General features: G+C 52.3%; 1 protein-coding gene across 4 annotated transcripts in view; it reads left to right on the forward strand.

Moving 5' to 3' along the window:
- The window catches only part of ADGRD1 (adhesion G protein-coupled receptor D1), a 145,741-nt gene that overhangs the window by 47,653 nt on the left and 77,415 nt on the right, over positions 1–20,673 (forward strand). For all 4 annotated transcript variants that reach the window (XR_007471934.1, XM_049698649.1, XM_004276633.3 and 1 more), the window contains one exon: positions 6,155–6,296. Coding sequence is in view for 3 of the 4 variants with exons in the window: in XM_049698649.1 (XP_049554606.1) it covers positions 6,155–6,296 (142 nt within the window). In the remaining variant the exon portion in view is untranslated. The remainder of the gene's footprint in view (positions 1–6,154; positions 6,297–20,673) is intronic.

Consider the following 20,673-nt stretch of genomic DNA (forward strand, 5'->3'; position numbering starts at 1 on the left):
TGTGGGGCTTGACTTGGCTTGGATGTCTGCACTTCTCCTTTGTAGAGTAACGCTGAGCAATCCAGGCAGAAGGACCGGCAGGGTCACGATCGCCACGTGGCAGCCCTCGGTGTAGCCATCGATCGGGCAAACCTCCTCGGGGCAGACACCAGCGGGTGAAGGGTTGTGAGGGCCCAGGGTTATTCCCCGTCACCCCTCAGGGGACCCGTTAATCACCTCGTGAGAAGGTCCCCAGGAGCGGAGACACTGTCAGCACCACTTCAGCCAACGGGTCACGCTCGGTGTCACTGACATTGGGACAGGCTGACGTCCTGCGTCCCCTGATGTGAGGCAGTGGGAAGGGTCATCCTGCCCCCAGACGCTCGGTCCGACGCTCCCCACGAGGAAAGTCAAGGGACATTTTGCAAAACTTTGGTCTGGACTGTGAAACATGCATGCAGTAAAAGCAGTGACAAGAGCGGGGACTGTTCCGGATCAGAGGGGACTGAGGGGATATGGTGACTAAATGGACGCCGTCCTTTCCTTGATGGGAAAGAAGCCTCACTCTGAAGGACACCGTGGGGACGCTGGGGACATTGGACAGTGGACCAGGCACCAGGTGGTGATTGAAGCCATGGCAGATTTCTGATTGTGATGATGGGATGGTGATGATGTGGAAGGCGGTCTTTATTTTTAGAAGGTCCCTGGTAAAGAATTCAGAGGTGGAGTGTCGTGATGTACTTTCCGATGGTTCAGCAGCAAGGCGTGTGTGTGTGTGTGTTTGTGTGTGTCTAGAGTGTGAGATGCCCGTTAAAGCGAATGTGGCAGAACGGTAGGAGGTGGAATCTAGGTGCACTGTTTCTAGCAATTTCCTGTGGGCGTGACCCTTGCCATGCGGAGTTTGGAGAGGAGGGTCCCGGTTTAGGGAAGTTCCGGTTCTTGCCGTTCTCTCTTGAGAAACCCCGCTGAACTACTTCTGGACACGGAGAACTCGGCTACTCAGCTACCTGAGTCCCACGGAGCTCACGTCCACCATCCTGGTGGGCGCTCTCCTCTTTGGTTGTCCGTTGGCCAGAGGCCTCACGTCCACTCGAGAATTCTCCCAAGTCCTTCCGGCGCTCTCACCCCTGTCACCAGGGGCAGCATCTTTCATGAGGTTCAGGTTTCCTTTGCTTGGTGTTTTCAGTGTCTCATTGCTGCTCCCCTGATGGTCAGCGAGGACACAGCTCTGACGGGATGGATGAGGATAGACCCCAGAGCGAGCAGGGCACCATGTTTGAGTGGGAACTCATTAGAAAAGTAGTTCATTTACTAGGGAATATTTGCAGTTAAAATTTTTTTTTTTAATTTCCCTATACAACTTGGTTTAACTGTGGGCCCCTTGTACTCGGAGTGGTCTCTTCCTGAGGCCCCTTTTCTTATCCCATGTGTGCTAACTTCTCTTGCTTGAGGACCAGAGCTCATCTCTCCACACGCTTGGGTGTTTTGCTTGAAGGTTTCAGAGTTCCCAGATCTGCCCCTGAGATCCTGGAATCTTCCATCCTCTCTGGGCTTAATTGAAGGCAGAGATGACCCGCAGAGGGGTCGTGGCTCAAAAGTGCCGAAATAGGTGAGGCTGCAGGGCTGGACTTTGGGCTGTGTCAGTTGGGTCCCCCATAGGGGCCAGATGGGTGACTTGGGGGAAGTTAAATGGAGGGGCTGTTTGCAAGGCCATGGTCAGGGTGGGCTCCCCACTAAAAAGGATAGAGTACAGTAACAGGAAAGTTCTCGGAACAAGGAGATGGGGCGTGCTGCTATGGCCCTGGGCTGAAGGCGGCAGGAGAACACGGTTCCCTGTGCAAAGATGGAGGGGTGCGTGCGGGGACCAGATGGGTACCGGGCCCTTCGGTGGGCTGGGGCCGAGTTGGGGTGGCCCCACGGGGACAGCCCTGTGTGGGCCTCACTCTCCTCTCTGACGCCTCTGGTTTCCTACTGGTGGTCCCATTGGCTGAATGCACCCAAAGCAGAGGGCATGGGGCCTGGATGAGGCAGCGTGGGGCAGGGCTCTGCGCAGAGGAGGGAACGGGCTGTAACGCTGCGGCCCCCGCCCCCTGGCTGTCTCCTTTGCCCCGTTCCCTCCTTGCATCTAGAATGAGCTGGTTTTCCAACCAGGAAAGACCCCCAAGCCCTGGTATGATCAGCTCCAAAGTGACAGATAACCCAGCCTCCAGGCGTTACTGCTCCCTGGAAAATAGGTTAAAAACAAAAAAATCAAACCTGGGTCAGGTTTATGAAACCAAAGCGAAACTCTTAGTACAGTTGGAGGTACCAGAGAGATTAAATGAAGTGGTTAAAAAAAAAAAACAAAAACCAAAACAACCCTCTTTTTATTATGAACAATTTTGAACATCTGTAAAAACAGAGAGACGGTCATCACCGGGTTATGACCAGGACAACCCACGGCCGTTTGGGCTTCCTCTGTCCACCCGGCCTCACCAGTTATTTGGAGGCAATCTCTGACATCATGTAGTTTCATCTGTAAATATTTAGTCTCTATTTTTAAAAGATAAAGACTCTTTAAAAACTACAGAGTAAACTCCCGCCGTTATCGCATCTCAAAAGTAAACAGTAATTTCTTAGTTCTTCTGGTGTCTCGTCGTTGTCGACTTGGGTGGGTCGTGTTGAAGCGGTGGGCTCCTCCTGGCCCGGCGACCCCGGACCCCCAGCGGGGCCTCTCCACAGGGCGAACCCAGCCAGGAGGCAGGGCCTCCCTGGCTGCATGAGAAGTGAGTCACTGGAGAGCATCCGTGTAAACCCGTCCATATTGGGAAATCGCACTTTTCCGGATGAAAAATGCTCCTGAGGCTGCAGTGTAGACCGTCAGCCTTCCCGTGACTTGGTGAGTCTGGTATCAATTCCTGCCCTCAAAGGCGGTGTTTCCCAGACTACATCTGGCTGAGTCCACGTGTTCCCGGGGTGGAATCCAGGAATCCGCTCTGGATTTGCATTCTGTCTGTCGAGAGAAGGTTCTCCATGTGTTTCATATTTTTTCCAATATGTTCCATATTGTCTGCCTGTGAGAAGATTCATTCATTCAACACATGTTAATTAAAAACGCACCGTGTGTCAGGCATGGTTCTGGGAGCTGGGAGAGCAATGAACAGAATGGGTAAGAATGCGGCCCTGAGGGACCTTACCTCCCAGTGGGAGAGGACAGCTGACTGGATGAACTATTAGAAAACGTACACGGAGGGGGAGGAGGGGTGTGTGACAAATGATGCTGTATTTTTAGAGTTTTATGCCCAGGGTTGTGATTTTATTGTTGGCTAATATTGGAGTCCTAATTTTTGCTAGAAGAGTGACTTCTAGCTTGCTTGCTGGAATTACGTACGTGATGAGTGCACGGAGTCCTGCGGAGGGAAGCGTGGGCTGTGAGGTCTTGGCAAGGGTGAGTGCAGAACATCTCAGCTCCCCGGAATCATGGGCGGAGAGGTCGTCCACCTGGGCAGCCCCATCGTTCTGCGAGCGAGCTGGCCTCTGTGTCACCGGGGACCACATCCTTCTGTCTTTGGGTCTGGTTTGGTCCCTGGTGACATCAAGCCAGTCTTAGGTTTCCACGGCAGGGGCTGAACCCCACGCATTTTCAGTGGGGGTGATATCACCTCTGTGGGGTGAAGATTGGTTTTGGGGACAAGCAGTCTGAGCTATGACAGTGGTTGTGACTCTGCAGAGTTGTATGGAGTGTGTTTTATGTACGTAAGCAGATTTACTGTATCTCTGTGGCACCAAAATCTCACGGGATGGGCGGGGTGTTGGTGGGTTAATGGCAGGGTGTTAGGAAAAAAATGTCTAATAAGACTCTTGAGGGGGTGATGAGGAAAACAGTGGTTGAGAAACGCTGAAGTAGCGTGCTCCTTTCTTTTCAGTGTCTTTTGTGTTTTTTTTTAATGTGTGTGACTTATTCTGTGTGTGTCTTCTCGTCCTGGGCTTGCACCAGTGACATTTTCCCAGAGAAGAGCAATCAGACAGAAAACCAGCCATGTTCTCAGAGCTTCCAGCAGCCGCTCAAGATTCCAACCTCGGTGATATTCAGACACGAGGAAACCATGCCTCTGTTTTGCTACAGACCCGGGTCCTTGGTGACCTTCTGTTGGAAAGACCCTCTGGCAGGGTCTTTCCATGAAGACAGGGCTGGGGTTTTAAATCTTTACAGCGATATTTCTTTAAACATCTCGTATTGACAATTCCAGGAACAGTTCTGTGTGCTCCTGGGGACCTGCTCTTTTTTAGGGACACGTATAAGGACCCTGTGTGCAGAGCCGGGTGCGGTGTGTGAAGGGGGGCGGTTGCAGGAGCTGCGTGGGTCCCGTGGGCTCCAGTCCAGGTCAGCAGCTTTGAGGCTAGTTAGTAGGCGCAAGTGGTTGAGGGAGGAGGAAGAGGATGGTGCCCCCGGCTCCCAGGGGTCGGCTCGATGTTACGAAGATAGTCCTGTGGGCATAAACGCGCGTGGGGGGCAGAATCCCCGGTCGAGCTTTGGAGAGTGAATAGGAGACACGCGAAGTCCAGGTTGGGCAAGAGACCCGCAGGCGGCTGGGCGGCCCGAGCGCGGGCCGGATGACTCCACGCCGAAAGCATCCTAGTGTAGCTGCGTCTGAAATTCAGATTCAGGCAACAGACATCTGCTGATCACCTACCACATGCCAGGCGGGGCGAGGGCTCGAGCAGACACCGAGAACACAACATTCAGGTCGGTGTGCGTTCTGGGAGTCATTCAGGCACTGCAAGGGGCAGGCCCTGAACGTGAACACCTTCTTAGATCTTTGCACCCCAGCTTCCTTGCTTGCCTAGCCCTAGTGCTGGCCCTGAATATCATTTCAGCCTCATAACTCCATGAGACAAGTACTGTGTGTACCAGTCAGGATTCTTTTGATTGGGTTGTAAGTGACAGAAACCCCAGCGTAAGCTGTATTTTTTAATTTTCTTTTTAATTTATTTATTTTATTATTTTATTTTATTTATTTATTGTGTCTGGCTGCATTGGGTCTCTGTTGCTGCGCATGGGCTTTCTCTAGTCGCGGCCAGCGGGGGCTACTCTTCGTTGCGGTGCGCGGGCTTCTCATTGCGGTGGCTTCTCTTGTTGCGGCGCACGGGCTCTAGACGTGCAGGCTTCAGTAGTTGTGGCATGTGGGCTCAGTAGTTGTGGCTCGTGGGCTCTAGAGCGCAGGCTCAGTAGTTGTGGCACACGGGCTTTGTTGCTCCGCGGCATGTGGGATCTTCCCGGACCAGGGCTCGAACCTGTGTCCCCTGCATTGGCAGGCGGATTCTTAACCACTGTGGCACCAGGGAAGCTCCGTAAACTGTTTTAAGCAAAAGAGGAGTTCGTTGGATCACATGAGCTGAAAGGTGCACGGGCCGCTCGATCCAGCATCCAGTCGATGTCACTCAACTCCATCTCTCAGCTCTCACGGGGTGGATCCCCTTCCCAGTCAGTCTCTCTGCTCGTGATTGTAAGCCACTTCTGGGACCTCATGCTTCAGGGCTGATGTCTAGCAGAGAGAAGTGAGAATCCAGCATTTCCTTCTGAATCTTGTCACTTCTCCTCGGATCTTCTTGGACCACGTGCTCACGTCTGAACAGTCAGCATGGTCTGAGGAATGCAGTGCACTGATGCATTCAGGTCAGGATAGCAGGCTTTACTCTTAGTCAAGGATGGAGTTCCCTCCAAAGCACGTGGGCTGCAAGTGGGGAAGGGGTATCACCTGGAGGGAAGCTCAGGTGCCTTTATCAGGACAAGGGTGAAGGGCTACTGGGTGACAAGGCAACAGCTATCTATCACACTACTACTTACCACACCGGTTTATAGTGAGGGCAGACAGAGTTCCAATAGGTAAGTCACTTGTCCAAGGTCAAGTAAATGGATGGCTGGGATTCAGGCTCATTGTTTTGACCTTTCTGTTCTTCCCCACGTCCTGGGCCAACCCCCTTCTTCTACTAGATTATAGGCTCTGTGAGGTCAAGGGCTCCCTCTCACCTTTCGGTACCAGCATCAAGCCCTAGAGAGAGCAGCTCTTTGATAGAAATCAAAGCTCCCTCCAAAAACGATTTCAAAAAATCTCAGACTTAACATTAAATTTTAAACCCAAGGGTTTCTTTCTTTTTCTGTGTGTTTTGTAATGATTTTTCATTTCTTTCCAAGGATTGCTGAGGCAGCAAATTACAAACACTGCTTGCTGTCTGTGAGCAGCTATCTGATTTCCCTGGAGGTCTTCCCGACACCGAAGCTCTCCCAGAATTTATCGGGCTCCCCCCTCATCACCGTCCATCTCTGGCACCATTTGGTGAGTTCGAGTGAATTTGTCCTCATTTCTGTTCTTTGATTTCGTTTTGCAGCGAGGAATATTCGTGTGTGTGATTGTATAAAGAATCTTAGATGGATTGGTGCTGGCCAGGACTAGCATCTCCCTCTTCCTAGCATTCGTTTTCTTGGGATTGTTTGTGAACAGCGGTGGAAAATCCCCCGGATGGCACTGGGGTTGGACACACAGTATTGACCTTGGGTAAGAAGGCTTCTAAGAGCAGATGTCACCTTCGTAGATGTGTGCGCCACAATCATGGGTATTTCTGATTTACAATAAGTGTCGTTTTTGGAGGAGGGGGATATACGGACTGATTCTCCCTTATCTTGATAATCGCCGTTAGTAAGTTGGAGAGCTTGGTTCTCTCTGGGAAACAGTTTAGTGTTTTGAAGAGACTTTTCTTATGCTTTCGGTTTTGAGTGATGAGCCGTTTGTTTGCCCCATTGTAACCGTAACTCTCTCTGCTTTCAGTTTATCTTTGTCGGTGATAAGAACGACAAATGTATTGGGGACACAGGTGTGCACCTGTCCTTTAAAAAGTACGATTTTCCCTGTGTCAGGATCGTGTGCTGTGATACAGTGTTGATTCGACACTTGACGGTGTGATTTTTCAAGGAGTTTATTAAAAAATGCAATATATATAATTTAGTTTATTGAAGTGTAGTTGATTTACAATGTTTTGTTAATTTCTGCTGTGATTCAGCTATACATATAAAATAGATACAGATATAGATACACACATTCTTTTTCATATTCTTTTCCATGATGGTTTATCATGGGCTACTGAATGTAGTTCCCTGTGCTATATGGTAGGACCTTGTTTATCCATTCTATATGTACAGTAATAAGAACTAAATATATGTTTGATTGCTTGAAGTCACACAAAGACGTTTCCCGCCAGGATTTTCTATTTTGTTCCGTTTTATACTGTTCCATCCCATTCCACCAACATTACCTGAAGCCCTACTATGTGCCAGCCTCCGGGTCCGTCCACCTGTGTTTTCGTGCCCTCCTCAGTGAGGCGGCCATCAAGGGAAGCCAGTGAGTCAGGACATAGTCGCTCTCACTGCAGCTCCCGTCTCACCCTGCCCCCCGACCCTCATTCCCCATGAAGGTCAGGCCCCGTCTTGGTTCCCTCAGAACCCAGCTCCGCCCAGCCGTCCACACTTTCTGGCCAGTGTTCGTCTGTATTTGTGCTTTCGCAGGCTGATGGCATCACCCGACAGCCGTTGCTCTGTTCTCTCTTTCATCCTGACGGTTTCGCCGGTTTCTCACGTCCCTCTCATCATCATTCCCTCCTTCCTCAGGGAAGGACGTTTTCCTTCTCTTCCTCGGGAACCTTCCCTCCCTTCCTCCGCCCCCGCTGTCTGCCTGCTCCATCCCTCTCTCTCACGCCCTTTCCATCCACAGGCAAACTGTCCTGACCTGAGAATGGCCCTCTCACCCTACCTACCTCTCTCCCTCTCTTTCTGAAGATCACAAAACATTTTAAACTGTGGTAAAATACACATAACATAAAATTGACCTTCTGAACCGTTTTCAATCCTGCAGTTCAGCGACAGAAGTTAAGTACGTTTCACATTGTTGTGCGACGGAAGTTAAGTACGTTTCACATTGTTGTGCAGCCGTCACCACCCTCCATCTCCAGGACTCTCTTGATCTCGAAAAACTGAAACTCTGTCCCCATTAAACACGAGCTCCTGCTCCCGTCTTCAGCCCCGCGCCCCTGGCACCCCCCCCTTCTCCCTTCTGTCTTTATGACTTTGGCTACTCTGGGAGCCTCGTGTAAATAGAGTCATAGAGGGTTTGTCCTTTTGTGTCTGGTTTGTTCCACTGAGCACCAAGCCCTCAAGGTCCATCCGTGTTGTAGCAAATGTCAGTAGGTCCTCCTTTTTTGTGGGGGGGTGGGCAGTGCCATGCGGCATGTGGGATCTTAGTTCCCCGACTAGGGATTGAACCTGCGCACCCTGCAGAGGAAGCGCAGAGTCTCACCCACTGGACCGCCTGGGAAGTCCCAGAATGTCCTCCTTTTTAAGGCTGAATCACATTCTCTGGTGTGGATGGACGACATACATTTTGTTTATCCAGGCATCCGTCAATGGGCACTTGGGTTGCTCCCACCTTTAGGCTATGGTGAATAATGCTGCCATGAATGTGGGTGTGCAAGCGTCTCTCCGAGACCCTGCTTTTGGTCCTTTTAGGTGTGTGCGTGCAGAAGTGGCATCACTGGTTCCCAAGTTCCAGAGATCTTATGTGATGTCCACCTCCCTTCCCTTCTTCAAACTATTTAAAGTCGATTTTTACTATCTCCACTTTCCATACACATTTTCGAACTGCAAAAATGGTCTCACACGTCTCCAGAGACCCCTGCTCACCTGGGCTCCGTCAAGGCCCGTGCCCCGCCGCAGCCCCTGACGCCCCAGCCCCGGGCTTGCAGTCCACGCCCTGCAGGTGCCGCCCTTTCCCTGGCATCAGCCCCACCTCTGCGGCACCACCTGCTGTAACTCCCTGACACAGGTGTTCCTTCAGCCCCTCTGCATGAACGTGTACTTCTCTGAATTCACGGGGATGCCGTGATTTCAGCCATCACCTCCGGGCAGATGTTCCCGATGACACAAAACCCACCTCTTCCCTCGGCCTCGCTCCTGTTTCCGGGCAGGTTTCTCGGCTCCAGGTGTGCAGGTGGGCATGTTACCCCCGAGCCCGCACGTCCTCTGTGTCTGTCCTCTGTCACCACATCGCCTTCTCTCCGCTCTGAGCCTGGCACCCTGGCGCCCTCCTGGGTCCTGGTCCCTGCGCAGGACCAGCTGTGACCCTATTTTCAGAGCATCCCTCGCACCTGCTCTGCCCCGCCATCCCTTCCCTGGTTCTGCCTGAGCTAGAAGCTTCCTGACTGTTCTCCCTGCTTCATTCTCCCCGAGTTCCAGGCTTATCTTCCAGAAACACATGCCAGGTGGCCTTACTCACCTATTTAAAATCTTTCGGTGACTAAGGTTTCCCTGAAGACACATTTCAACTCCAAGCCTCACGGTCGGTCTCTAGCAGACCTTTCCAGTCTGACTTTCTGCTTGAATGTCTGTCTGGAGGAATGGAAACGCTCGCTCTCCCCTGAAGTCCAGGCCTGGTGGGCCTCCACCCTTGCATGTGCCCCTCCCTTTGTCTGGAAGGCCTTCTTTCCACGTCTCTGAGGTCAGTCCCACCTCCTCCATGAAGCCCTCTCTGATGTCCCCAGGGAAGGGCCACGTTTCCCTCCAGGCCGTCTTTGCACTGCGTCCGTACCACCTCCTAGGACCGTATGTTATTGTTTATGCAAATCGATCACCTCTTAAGCCAGCCTGTGCGTTTCTGGAGGGGCTGCCCTGGACCCTGTTTGGGATCACTGGTTCCTTCCTCACGATGCCCGGCATCGAGCGTTGGCTCACAGCAGCGGCTCAGTAGATGGCTGCTGAGGAAGTGCCGAGCTCAGAGGCAACAGCACCGTGGAGTAGCCTCGTCACAAGGCTACACAAGTAGCCTTGTGTATGTTTGTGTGGCTCCCCTTTCTGTGGAGAGACGCTCGTCCCCGGGCAGAGGCTCTTCCCTTGCTGCCATGGTGCGGACGCAGCTAACTCGGCAGGAGTGAGCTCGGCGGGCTCAGCCTGTGTTGGAAATTTGGTCCTGGCGGGAAGCAGCGGCATTTTTAGTGCTTCCCGTGTTGGGGGTTTTATAACGTGGCATCGAGATATGCAAGTCTGTAACTCAAGTGTGTAGAAGCAGAGAAGCCTTGCTCTGAACGATTCCGGAAGCGATGTGTGCTTGAGGCTGAAGTGGCCCTGGGGAAGGGGGCTGTGAGTCACGGTGGTCGCTGGGGACCAGGCTGTGCTGCGGCTGTGGGCTGTGCTGGGGAGCGGGGGCTTGGGGCCAGGGCCGGCAGCTGAGGCGCGAGGCTGAGCGGGCAGGGGAGGGAGGGGTGCGTGGCCTGAGTGCAGGGCTTCCCGGCGTCCAGACCCTCAGTGAGTTCACAGGGCAGGGACGTGTCCGTGCACGCACACACACACACCCAGGACATGCGCTGACACACAAATACACACACATGCAGACCTAGCACACACACAGACACACACACACCCAGGACACACATAGACCCGCCACACACACACAGACACACACACATGCAGACCTAGCACACACACAGACACACAGACACCCAGGACACACATAGACCCGCCACACACACACAGACACACACACATGCAGACCTAGCACACACACAGACACACACACACCCAGGACACACATAGACCCGACACACACACACAGCCACACACACACACACACACACACACTCAGGACATGCGCTGACACACAAATACACACACATGCAGACCTAGCACACACACAGACACACACACACCCAGGACACACATAGACCCGCCACACACACACAGACACACACACATGCAGACCTAGCACACACACAGACACACACACACCCAGGACACACATAGACCCGACACACACACACAGCCACACACACACACACACACACACACTCAGGACATGCGCTGACACACAAATACACGCACATGCAGACCTAGCACACACACAGACACACAGACACACCCAGGACACACATAGACCCGCCACACACACACAGCCACACACACATGCAGACCTAGCACACACACAGACACACACACACCCAGGACACACATAGACCCAACACACACACACAGCCACACACACACACACACACACACACTCAGGACGTGCGCTGACACACAAATACACGCACACATGCAGACCTAGCACACACACAGACACACACACACACAGGACACACATAGACCCGACACACACACACACAGACACACAGACATACACACCCAGGACACACATAGACCCGACACACACACACAGACACACACACCCAGGACACGCATAGACCCAACACACACACACACAGCCACACACACGCCCACACCCACCCTCCTTGTTAGATCAGGCTGGTGTGAACCTGGAGTTTGAAGAGCAGGGCTGATTTTGTTTTGTTTATCAGGGTTCCCTCCCTCCTCCCAAGCCCCTTTCTGAGTAGGGCCGTCTCCAGGGGCCCCTACCCTCAGGACCTCACCACCAGCCAATGTCTTCTGGGATGTTCTGCCATAAAGATCCTTACATTAAAAAAAATGTTCTCAGTATTTTCTTAGGAAGCCAACTCGAGCCGGTTACTGGTACAATGAAATAAACAAGCCAGAGCCCACTGCCCTGATCTCCAGGGGCTTTGCTTTGAGCCCCCGGCGCTCATTACGGCTCTGTGCTGTCTGTGGGTGGGACCCGGCTGACGGATGGTGGTGGCCCATGTAGCCGGGGCTTCTGCTGCATGTCGTCTCCGGAATCTCTGTGTCGGGCATGCCTGGGGCCCAGTGTGTGTGTCCTCAGAGCCTGTGTTCAAACCCATCACAGTGTTTTGCTTCGTTTATGTCCCTTGCTTCCCAAACCATCAGGCTGTCCAGATTCCGACCCTGTCGTTTGGCCACGCCCAGTCGTGCTGATTTGCAGGTGGTCTCTGCTGCTCTGCTGAGCGTCCCGGCCGGCGCGGGGAGCCTGCTGGGCTGCAGCCTTTCCCAGCTCAGGGCCCTTGGCCGGGCAGCTGGCAGTGACGTAGAGGCTGTTGCAATAGACCGTCCAGCTGAGAGGGATGGAAACGGGGAGCAGATGCACAGCCCCCTCTAGAAGTTACTCAGGGCACAACGCTGCCGTGGTTAACTGGTCCCTGTAGCAAGTGACAAAGTCCCCTGCCTAAAAGATGGGTCAGAAATGGCCGTGTTCTGGCCAGTTAGAATGCTCACAGCCTCTAATCAGAACCTTGATTTGTAAATCAAGATTGAATGGTCACCTTTCCCTGGTCAACGAAGATGAGACCTTTGCTACCCCCAGAAGGAAGCAAAGCCTGAGAGAAGCAGATTCTTCGGAAACTCTGAGAATTAGAAAACCAAAAGCCAGTCTCTTGAAGAGCTAAGTTCAGTTTCAATGGCTATTGTCTAAAAATTACTCATCAATCAGGCCGTCCATCCATCAGGATTGTCATAAAGTTCGGAAGGGATTGAGTCCAATGACAGTGATGTCCTAGCATCAGTGATGTTTGGCCCGGGAAGTGGCCAAAATGGAAGGTCCGCCCATCTGCGCGTCTGACACCCCCTCCCGGAGGACCAGCGATGGGGCTGTGGTCAGAGCACAGACCGTGCTGCCTGCCCAGCTCTGACCCGTGACGGCCGTGCACCTCTCGTGGTGAGTCCGTGGGAGGCTCGGCGGCCGCCACACAGGAGGACCAGCCACACAAGAGGACCATCACGGTGACCAGCTCAGAGGCTGGGGCAGTGTGGCTGCCGTTCACAGTGTGAGCCTCGTGGGGAGGGGCTGGAATCGCCCGTCTGAAGTCGTTTCATAGTGAGAGAGGCGAGTAATCTAGAGGATAGTAAGAAAATCTGCGTCATGAAACACTCACAAGTAAACACGAGGGTATCATTTGTCCTCCGAGATGTTTATTCATTGGCTCATACGTTGACTCAACAAAAGCCAGCTGTGATCTCGAGTGGGGTGTTAGCCTCCCTGCCTGCATTTCGTCATTCGTAAGCCGGGACGGGGGTTGGTTAGAGCTTGTTCAGTTCATAGTCGGCGGTGCAGGAACAGACTCCAGCCTCGGAGGAGCTTTAGCAAAGAGGGCGTTTTCCAGGACATCTTGCAGCTCACAGGGCTGGAGGGAGCTCCACCCAGGGGTGGTCAGGGCCAGACAGGGGCCCTGCGCTGGTGCTGGGTGAGGGCCGCCTCTGTGTCTGTGTGTGTGTCCCCTCCTCCCAGTTCAAAGCCCCAGGAAGGAGCAGGAGGGAGGATGTCTGTTGCTGTGTGAGGCTTGTATGCCCGTCACGGGCCAGAGGGTGGCGGGGAAGTGGGTGTCGTTCTCCCAGCATCACCTGTGTGGGGTTCGTGCACCTTGACGACTGCAGCATCTAAATGCTGGGGTGGGCCGTGTGCACAGAAGTCCTGACCAGTTCCAGCCCCAGGACTTCCATCTGAGTCTCGAGACGCACACGTGCTTGGGGACAAGCTCTGAGGGAAGCCCTGGGCTCTCCCCTGTGGGGGGCTGGGCCCCTGTGCCCTCAGGGTGTTGTACCTTCTCAGGCCATCTGGATGCGGGGAGCGGCGTCAGGACACAGGGGGCTTTGGTCCTGCAGATGCAGTGGGCGACGTGGCTTGCTCAGAGGTAGCGCCACAGCTTCTGATTTTTGAAGGGAAGCCACCACCTGGATTTGAAATTGTATCTCTGGAGTTGTGTTGTTGGCAGCGAATTCCAATTCGCTGTTAACATTTTCAACCAGAACTCATCTGTGGGTTGCATTGGGCTAGTCGGTCACCAGTTTACAACCTCTATGGCTTTTTTAAGATTTTTATTTGAAATGATTTTAAACTTAAGGAAAAACTGCAAAATAGGACAGAGTTCCCATACCCCCAGCTCACCCTAATGTTAATAGTTCAAAGTACAGTTCTTGAAACCAGGAAATTCACAGTGATATTAACTAGTCAACAGGTGCTTTGGAGCTTGTCAGTTTTCCTGCCTAGGGCTTTTCCATACAGGACCTCGCCTGTCCCCTCACCTCCCAGCCTGTCGTGGTTCTTCAGCTCCTTGGTCTTGCAGCACCTCGACGCTTGCATTGTCCAGGACGCTCACTTCGGAGAGCATCTCTCAGTGTGGGATTACCTGACGTTTTCTCACGACAAGGTTGAGCACCACAGAAGTGAAATTGTGCCTTTCTTGTCGGATCACACCGGACTGTGTGAGTTTCCTGTGGCTACTGGATAAAATAACACAGAGGAGGGGGTTAGACAACAGACCTTTATGGTCTCGCATCCTGGAGGCTGGAAGGTGGAGATCAAGGTGTCGTCAGGGTTGGTTCCTCCTAACGCCTCTTACCTTGGTGTGTAGACCCTGCCTTCTCGCTGTGTCCTTATGTGACCTCTGTCCTCTTCTTATAAGGACACCAGTCATATGGGATTAGGGAACAACCCTATGGCCTTATTTACCTTAATTACCCCTTCAAGGTCCCGTTTCCACATACAGTCACATCCTGAGGTCCTGGGGACTAGGTCTCCAACAGATGGATTTGGGGACACAATTCAGACCAGATGCAGGCAGTAAAGGATGGCATTTATCATCATCAGTGATGCTCACTTTGATTGCTTGGTTGAGGGGGTGTTTTCCAGCGTTATCCATTGTAAAGTTATCGTTTTTCCCTTTGCAAATTATAATCTCTTGTGAGGGAGATACCATGAAACCACACAGCTGTCATACCTCTCATGATACTTTCTCCAAAAATTTTAGTGTCCATCAATGGTTATTACCTGCAAAAATTATTACTGTAGTGTTTGCCTAATGTTGATTTTCTATTTCCATCATTCTTCCTACATTTGTTAGTTGGAACTTTAATATAAGGACAAATTACTCATTTATTCATGTCAATATGATTCTTGGACACTTTGTTCTGTAGGCTCTAATCCAATACTGACATTATTTATTTTGTTGTTCAAGTTGTCCCAGGTTTGACCATTGGGAGCTTTTTCCCAGTGGGCTTCTGTGTCCTTTCGATAAGCTTTCCTCATTTTTGAGTCTTTCCTTACTTTCTAGCATTAAAGATATTCTAGGCTCATGGACTCCACCATTTCTCCAAGGAGCCCTGGTTCATTTTATTGGCTAGTGGTGTTTAGAAACCAGGATCTGGGTGCAAAGCGTGCTCATTTCTACTGGGGTGTCATTGCTTCTGAAATGTATGTATGTACTTAAACAAGCAAACACATGCATTTATATATTTATCTATATTCATCCATCTGTACGTATATGTTAAAAAGTGTAAGTTCATTCTGATAACGCTTTGCAATCAAAGACCACAGGATTCATTCGAGGCTTTCTTTTTGCGGTACGCGGGCCTCTCACTGTCGCGGCCCCTCCCACTGCGGAGCACAGGCTACGGACGCGCAGGCTCAGCGGCCATGGCTCACGGGCCCAGCTGCTCCGTGGCATGTGGGATCCTCCCGGACCGGGGCACGAACCCGCGTCCCTTGCATCGGCAGGCGGACTCTCAACCACTGCACCACCAGGGAAGCCCCGAGGCTTTTTTTATATCTTTCCTTCTCCAAAGCTGGCTCTCGTGATTCTCAGTATTTTTACTTATTGGTAAAATAAAATATATTACACGTACAGAGTCGTTCAGGATTGCTAGCCCATACCCCCGTGGGAAACAAATGTACTAACTAGAGGACGATATTTGTTCACGTTCTCTTTGCCATTAGCTTACACTATACAGTGGAAATTCTGTTTCACAAAGTTACCTAGGTTGGTTCCTTTCTGCTCCCTTCCCTTCAGAGCGGGTTAATCATTTGTGATACAGTTAGATTCGTCTGTGGTTGTGTGTACTCAGTGACGGCTGTGCCCCGTTCTGGCCAATTTTAGTTATTGATGTATTTGGGGTGGGGGTATGTGAAATGTAACCACAGTCCTAAGGGTCAGATCTACACAAGCAGGTGCACTCAGAGGCGTGGCACCCCACCCTGTCCTGCTCCGTCCTCTGTTCTTTGCACTCCATCCCCAGCCATGCCCTCTAGGTAAGCAGTTCTCTTAGTTTCTGGTTTATCCTTTCTGTGTTTTGTTTGCATTGAACAAATCGGTGCATGTACATTTTCTTATATCTCCTTTCTTCCATGAAGGGTAGAGTGCTATAAAAACCCTTTTGTGGGCTTCCCTGGTGGCGCAGGAGTCCTGAGAGTCCGCCTGCCGATGCAGGGGACGCAGGTTCGTGCCCTGGTCCGGGAAGATCCCACATGCCGCGGAGCGGCTGGGCCCGTGAGCCATGACCGCTGAGCCTGCACGTCCGGAGCCTGTGCTCTGCAGCGGGAGAGGCCACAACAGTGAGAACCCCGCGTACCGCAAAAAAACCCAAAAAAACTCCACCCTTTTGAACTTTGCAGTTGTTCGCTCCACAGTCTACCCTGGAAAGCAGTTCATAGAGATCGTCCACATCCTTTCTTTCTTTTACAGCTGCATAGCACTCTGCTGTGCGGATTTATTCAACCGTCATGTGGTTGTCAACTCCCCTCCTGCATATGGGCACTTGAGTTGGTTCCAGTATTTTGCCAGCAGTTTGTTGGAGTGAATGACATTGTTTGCCTGTATTTTCCCGTTGTGAGAGGTGTAGCCTCTCTTCTATGCTCTTGGAAAAGTGTGTCTACTTGCAAATGGACCCCTCTCCCCAGGCTGCTCTCTCGCGCCTCCAGCGGTTCAGGGAGCAATGGAGTGACAAATAGCAGAGAGAACAGGAAGAGCTCCGTCTCTGCACATGAGGTCACTGTGCGAATGGGTGCCGCCAGCCAGATTCCTTTCCCTCTGCTGCTCTTGTGAGCTGTGTGTGTGTGTTTAATTCATTTCTGAAGATGCAGCGTTATGGGCTGTCAACCACAGACAATAATAATCGTCCAGATGACCCAGAAGAATAGCAGTACGTGGGGAGAAGCATTCCCGGAACCAGCTGCCCCCAGTGACAGTGCGTTCTTGGGCCCCAGCACAGGGGCCCGGGAAGGCGTGGGCAGGAAGCAGGTGCAGATGTCTCCTCCTGAGCTGTGCTATGTGACCTGGGTCACGGCTGGAGGGAGGCGGGGGATGGCTTCGAGTGCTGTTGAAAGCCACTGGGCTTCAGGGGTGGCTGGAGAAGCAGCAGCAGATGAAACTGAGCGTTGCTATGCGTTTTGAAAACACAGTTCTTTTTTCTTTAAGCACACCACCCTTCCAGACTCCAACAGCGAAGGAAGGATGTTTGGATAAGCATCCCTTTGTTCTGGAAGGCTCTGGGCAGGGGCTCCCTGGGGCACTGTCTTTCACTGGTCCTTGACACCTTCTTGTCACTGGAGTAGTTCAGAAGATGGTGTGGGCTAGGGGTGGGGGGTGGTGGGAGTGGGGCGGGGGCGGCAGGGGGGTCAGTCCTTCGCAAATCCTTCTCACTTTCCTGCTGTAGCCTGAATTCCGGCTTGGGCTGGCCTCGAGGCAGCTGCTGGACGTTTTGTAGAAGTTTACATTTTTTCCTTCTCTGAAGTCAGGAAGGTGCCAGTTTGGAAACCAGAGAAAAAGAAAGGGTGGATTAGAATGCAATCTCTGTCCTAATGGTGGGTTACTGTAGTTATTTTTAAAAAAGAAAGTCTTTGAGTGAAGGCTTGTCGCCCTGAGGAGAGGCGGAGAGGAAATTTTATCAAACCAACCGAGGACAGTAATTGCGGCTTGTCTCAGCCGGGCGTTCTCTAGGGTTTTGGGGGTTTTTCTTCTGAAGGTTGCTTTTGCATTTCTGAGGACGTTTGTGGAGGCATGCTCTTTTGAGTTAAAATGATTTGTGCGATGGGAAACTGTTTTTGCGGAAGCCCGCGCCGGTGGGCAGGGGCGGGGCGAGAGGGGCTCAGAGGACACGTGGGGATGGTCCCGTCATCGTCAAGGGGCGCGTGGCTCGGAGCCGCTGCGCTTTAGCCTGGCAGCGGGGCCCGGGCTGACGTGGCGTCTTTTCCTGGCACAGAGTGGGGATTCCCTGGGGTTTCTGAGGGACAGTGGCCGCACGCCGGTCCCCTGGGGGTCCTAGGGGGGACACTTAGTTAAATCCAAGCATGAGGGTGGCCCACCAGAGGCGCTGGGCTTGCGTTTCTGGGACACCACGTGGTCATGTCATCAGTCCATTTCCGAGGACATCGGGTCCCATCAGTTAGTCCAGACGGTCAGGCTGCAGAGGGCGAGTTGGATCTGGACTTTCGTGAGCCCAGCCTGTCCTCTGACCCTGGGCACCGTGAGACGACAGAGGGGGCCATGCTGAGGGGCCCGGGGTGGATGGGGGGACCCGTCTGGGGCCCAGTCACACCCTGGGGCCTGTCCCCATCCCCCCTGCCCCCAAGCTTCCCTGAGCTTTGCCTTCCTAGCCGGACAGATTTCTTCTCCCAAAAAGCCTGTTTAATGTCTCGGGGGCACCTTGGTCCCTGAGTCAGCACGCGTTTCACCAGCCAAGGTGTTTGAATAGAGAACCCTCGGGGTGGACTCCAGGTGGCTCCTGAGTGACCCCGAGCCTCTGGCCTTAACGTCCCCACTGGACAGAACTGCGGCTCAGACACGTGCGGGCACTTGACCTCCCGACTGAGATGCTCCCGGCTTCCTCTGCTCCGCGTTACCTCGAGGAGATTCGTCTCGGGCAGGGCTTCTTACCTGCAGCACTATTTATATGCTTGCTGACCATCCTGCTATGCCTTTTCGCGTACACTATTCAGGTCTTTTGCCTACATTTGTATTGGGATGTCTGCTTTCTTTTTCTCACGGATTTTTTTAGGGGTTCTTTATATAGTTTGGGTATGAGTCACTTGTTGGATATATGCATTGCACATATCCTTTCCGATGGGGTCTTGCCTGTTTACTCTTGGGCTGCCTCCTGGAGTTTTAAGTTTCAACTTCATCCATCTGTCCTTTTATGCTTCGGGCTTTTGTGTCCTGGTCCAGGAATGTTGCCTCACCCAAGCTCATGAGGATAGTCCCCCGAGCTCCCTGAAAGCTTTATTGTTTTCTCCCTCACCTTTGGACCTAGTCCTTCTATAGTTGTTTCTGTGTGTGCTATGAAGGGGAGGTCAGGATTTATTTATTTTTCCCAGGTGAATAGCTAATTTACCTCGCTCTGTTTGTTGAAAAGATAGCATCCCCTCCCCCTCCCTTTACACTGCAGTGTCACTTTTGCCATAAATCAGGTCACTGTTTGCGTGCGATTCTGTTTCTGGACTCTGCTCCTATCTGTTTATTCTGGTGCCAATTCCTGGCTCTCCAAACTGCTGCAGATCTCTAATAGGTCCTGAGAGGGGCTCAGACCCCCCAGCTTGGCTCTCCCAGGCTGCCTTGGCTACTTTGGGTGAGATACACATTTTAACGTTTGATACACATTGACACACACCTTTGATACGCATAATGCCCTTCAGAAAGCTTGTACGAGTTTACATTGTCCCCAGGCGGCCCCGATTTCCCCACATCCTTGCAAACTCTGGTGGCAAGGTGTCTCCTGGTAATGTTATTGTTGTGATTTTATTTGCATTTCTTTGATTATGCGTGAGGCTAGACACTTTTTCCTATTGAATTGGCCATTTGCATTTTCATTGCTTGTATCCTTTGACTTCTAAGGGCCATGTGCCTGTCACAGCATGAACTCATTGTCTGTTATGTTTCATTTTGACTGTTTTGGGCATGTGCAAGTTGAATGTTTTTATATTATCCAACGTAGCCACCTTTTCTCCAGAAGAAGGCTGTGTTAGCTTCCTGTCGCTGTTGTAACAAATCACCACAAACGGGATGGTTTAAAGCGACACGGCTTCATCATCTTCATGCTCTGGAGGCCACATCTCCAGCCTCCGTCTCCCTGGGCAGGAGTCAAGGTGCCGGCGGCTCTGCATTCCTTCTGGAGGCTCCAAGGAGCTCTGTGTCCTTGCATCTTCCAAAGACCCCACCACTCCTTGGCTTATCTCTCCCTCTGCCTGCACGGCCTCTTCAGACCTCTCTCTCTGGCCTCTGCTTCTGAGGTCACCTCTCCTCTGCCTCTGCCCCTCCTGCCTCCCTCTCACAAGAACTCTGGTTGATCACACTGTGTCCTTGTGGAACAGCCAGGATAATCTCCCCATCTCAGGAGCTTTAACTTAACCCCACCTGCAAAGCCCCTTTCCCTCGTAAAGTAACACTCACAGGTTCCGGGGATTGGGATGGGATCTCTCTGGGCGAGGGGGTGTCGTTTTGTCTACCGCAGAGGGTAGCGTAGGAGTCTATAGGAAGCCCCTTCCAGGTCAGTAGGGCTACTGAGACCCTCGGGGAGGGTGGCCAGGTTTCTGAGTGAGACAGCCACCACTGCGGGGTGGCAGATTTCCCCTCTAAGGCGTGAGATTTCTGTGCCCAGACCTTTCACTCTGACTGATGTGATGGAACACGGAGGCAGATACATGGTCGCTGCGCCCCGTCGCCCCTCCACAGAGGAGCCTGCTCAGCTGTGTGTCAGGGCCGGCGTGGAGGACGTCAGCCTGAATCCTAGAAACAGTGGTCTTTCCGCTTCCGGGGAACAGCGAAAGTGCTCTCCACCGCTTTTATAGCCAAACATGGATGCCGGATAATTCAGTGCGTAGCAACTGCCGTGTTTCCCAAGTACACTGAAAAGAAACAGGAGACCAGTAATCTGATACTCGTGTAAAAGCCCATCACTTAACTGGCCAGTTTGCCACACACAGAGCACCTACTGTGTGCAAGGAAGCCTGTCCAGCCGACATGTGGTCCTGGGCGTGACTGTGG

This window comes from Orcinus orca, chromosome 15 (assembly GCF_937001465.1).
Source record: "Orcinus orca chromosome 15, mOrcOrc1.1, whole genome shotgun sequence".
NCBI classification, from domain to species: domain Eukaryota; kingdom Metazoa; phylum Chordata; class Mammalia; order Artiodactyla; family Delphinidae; genus Orcinus; species Orcinus orca.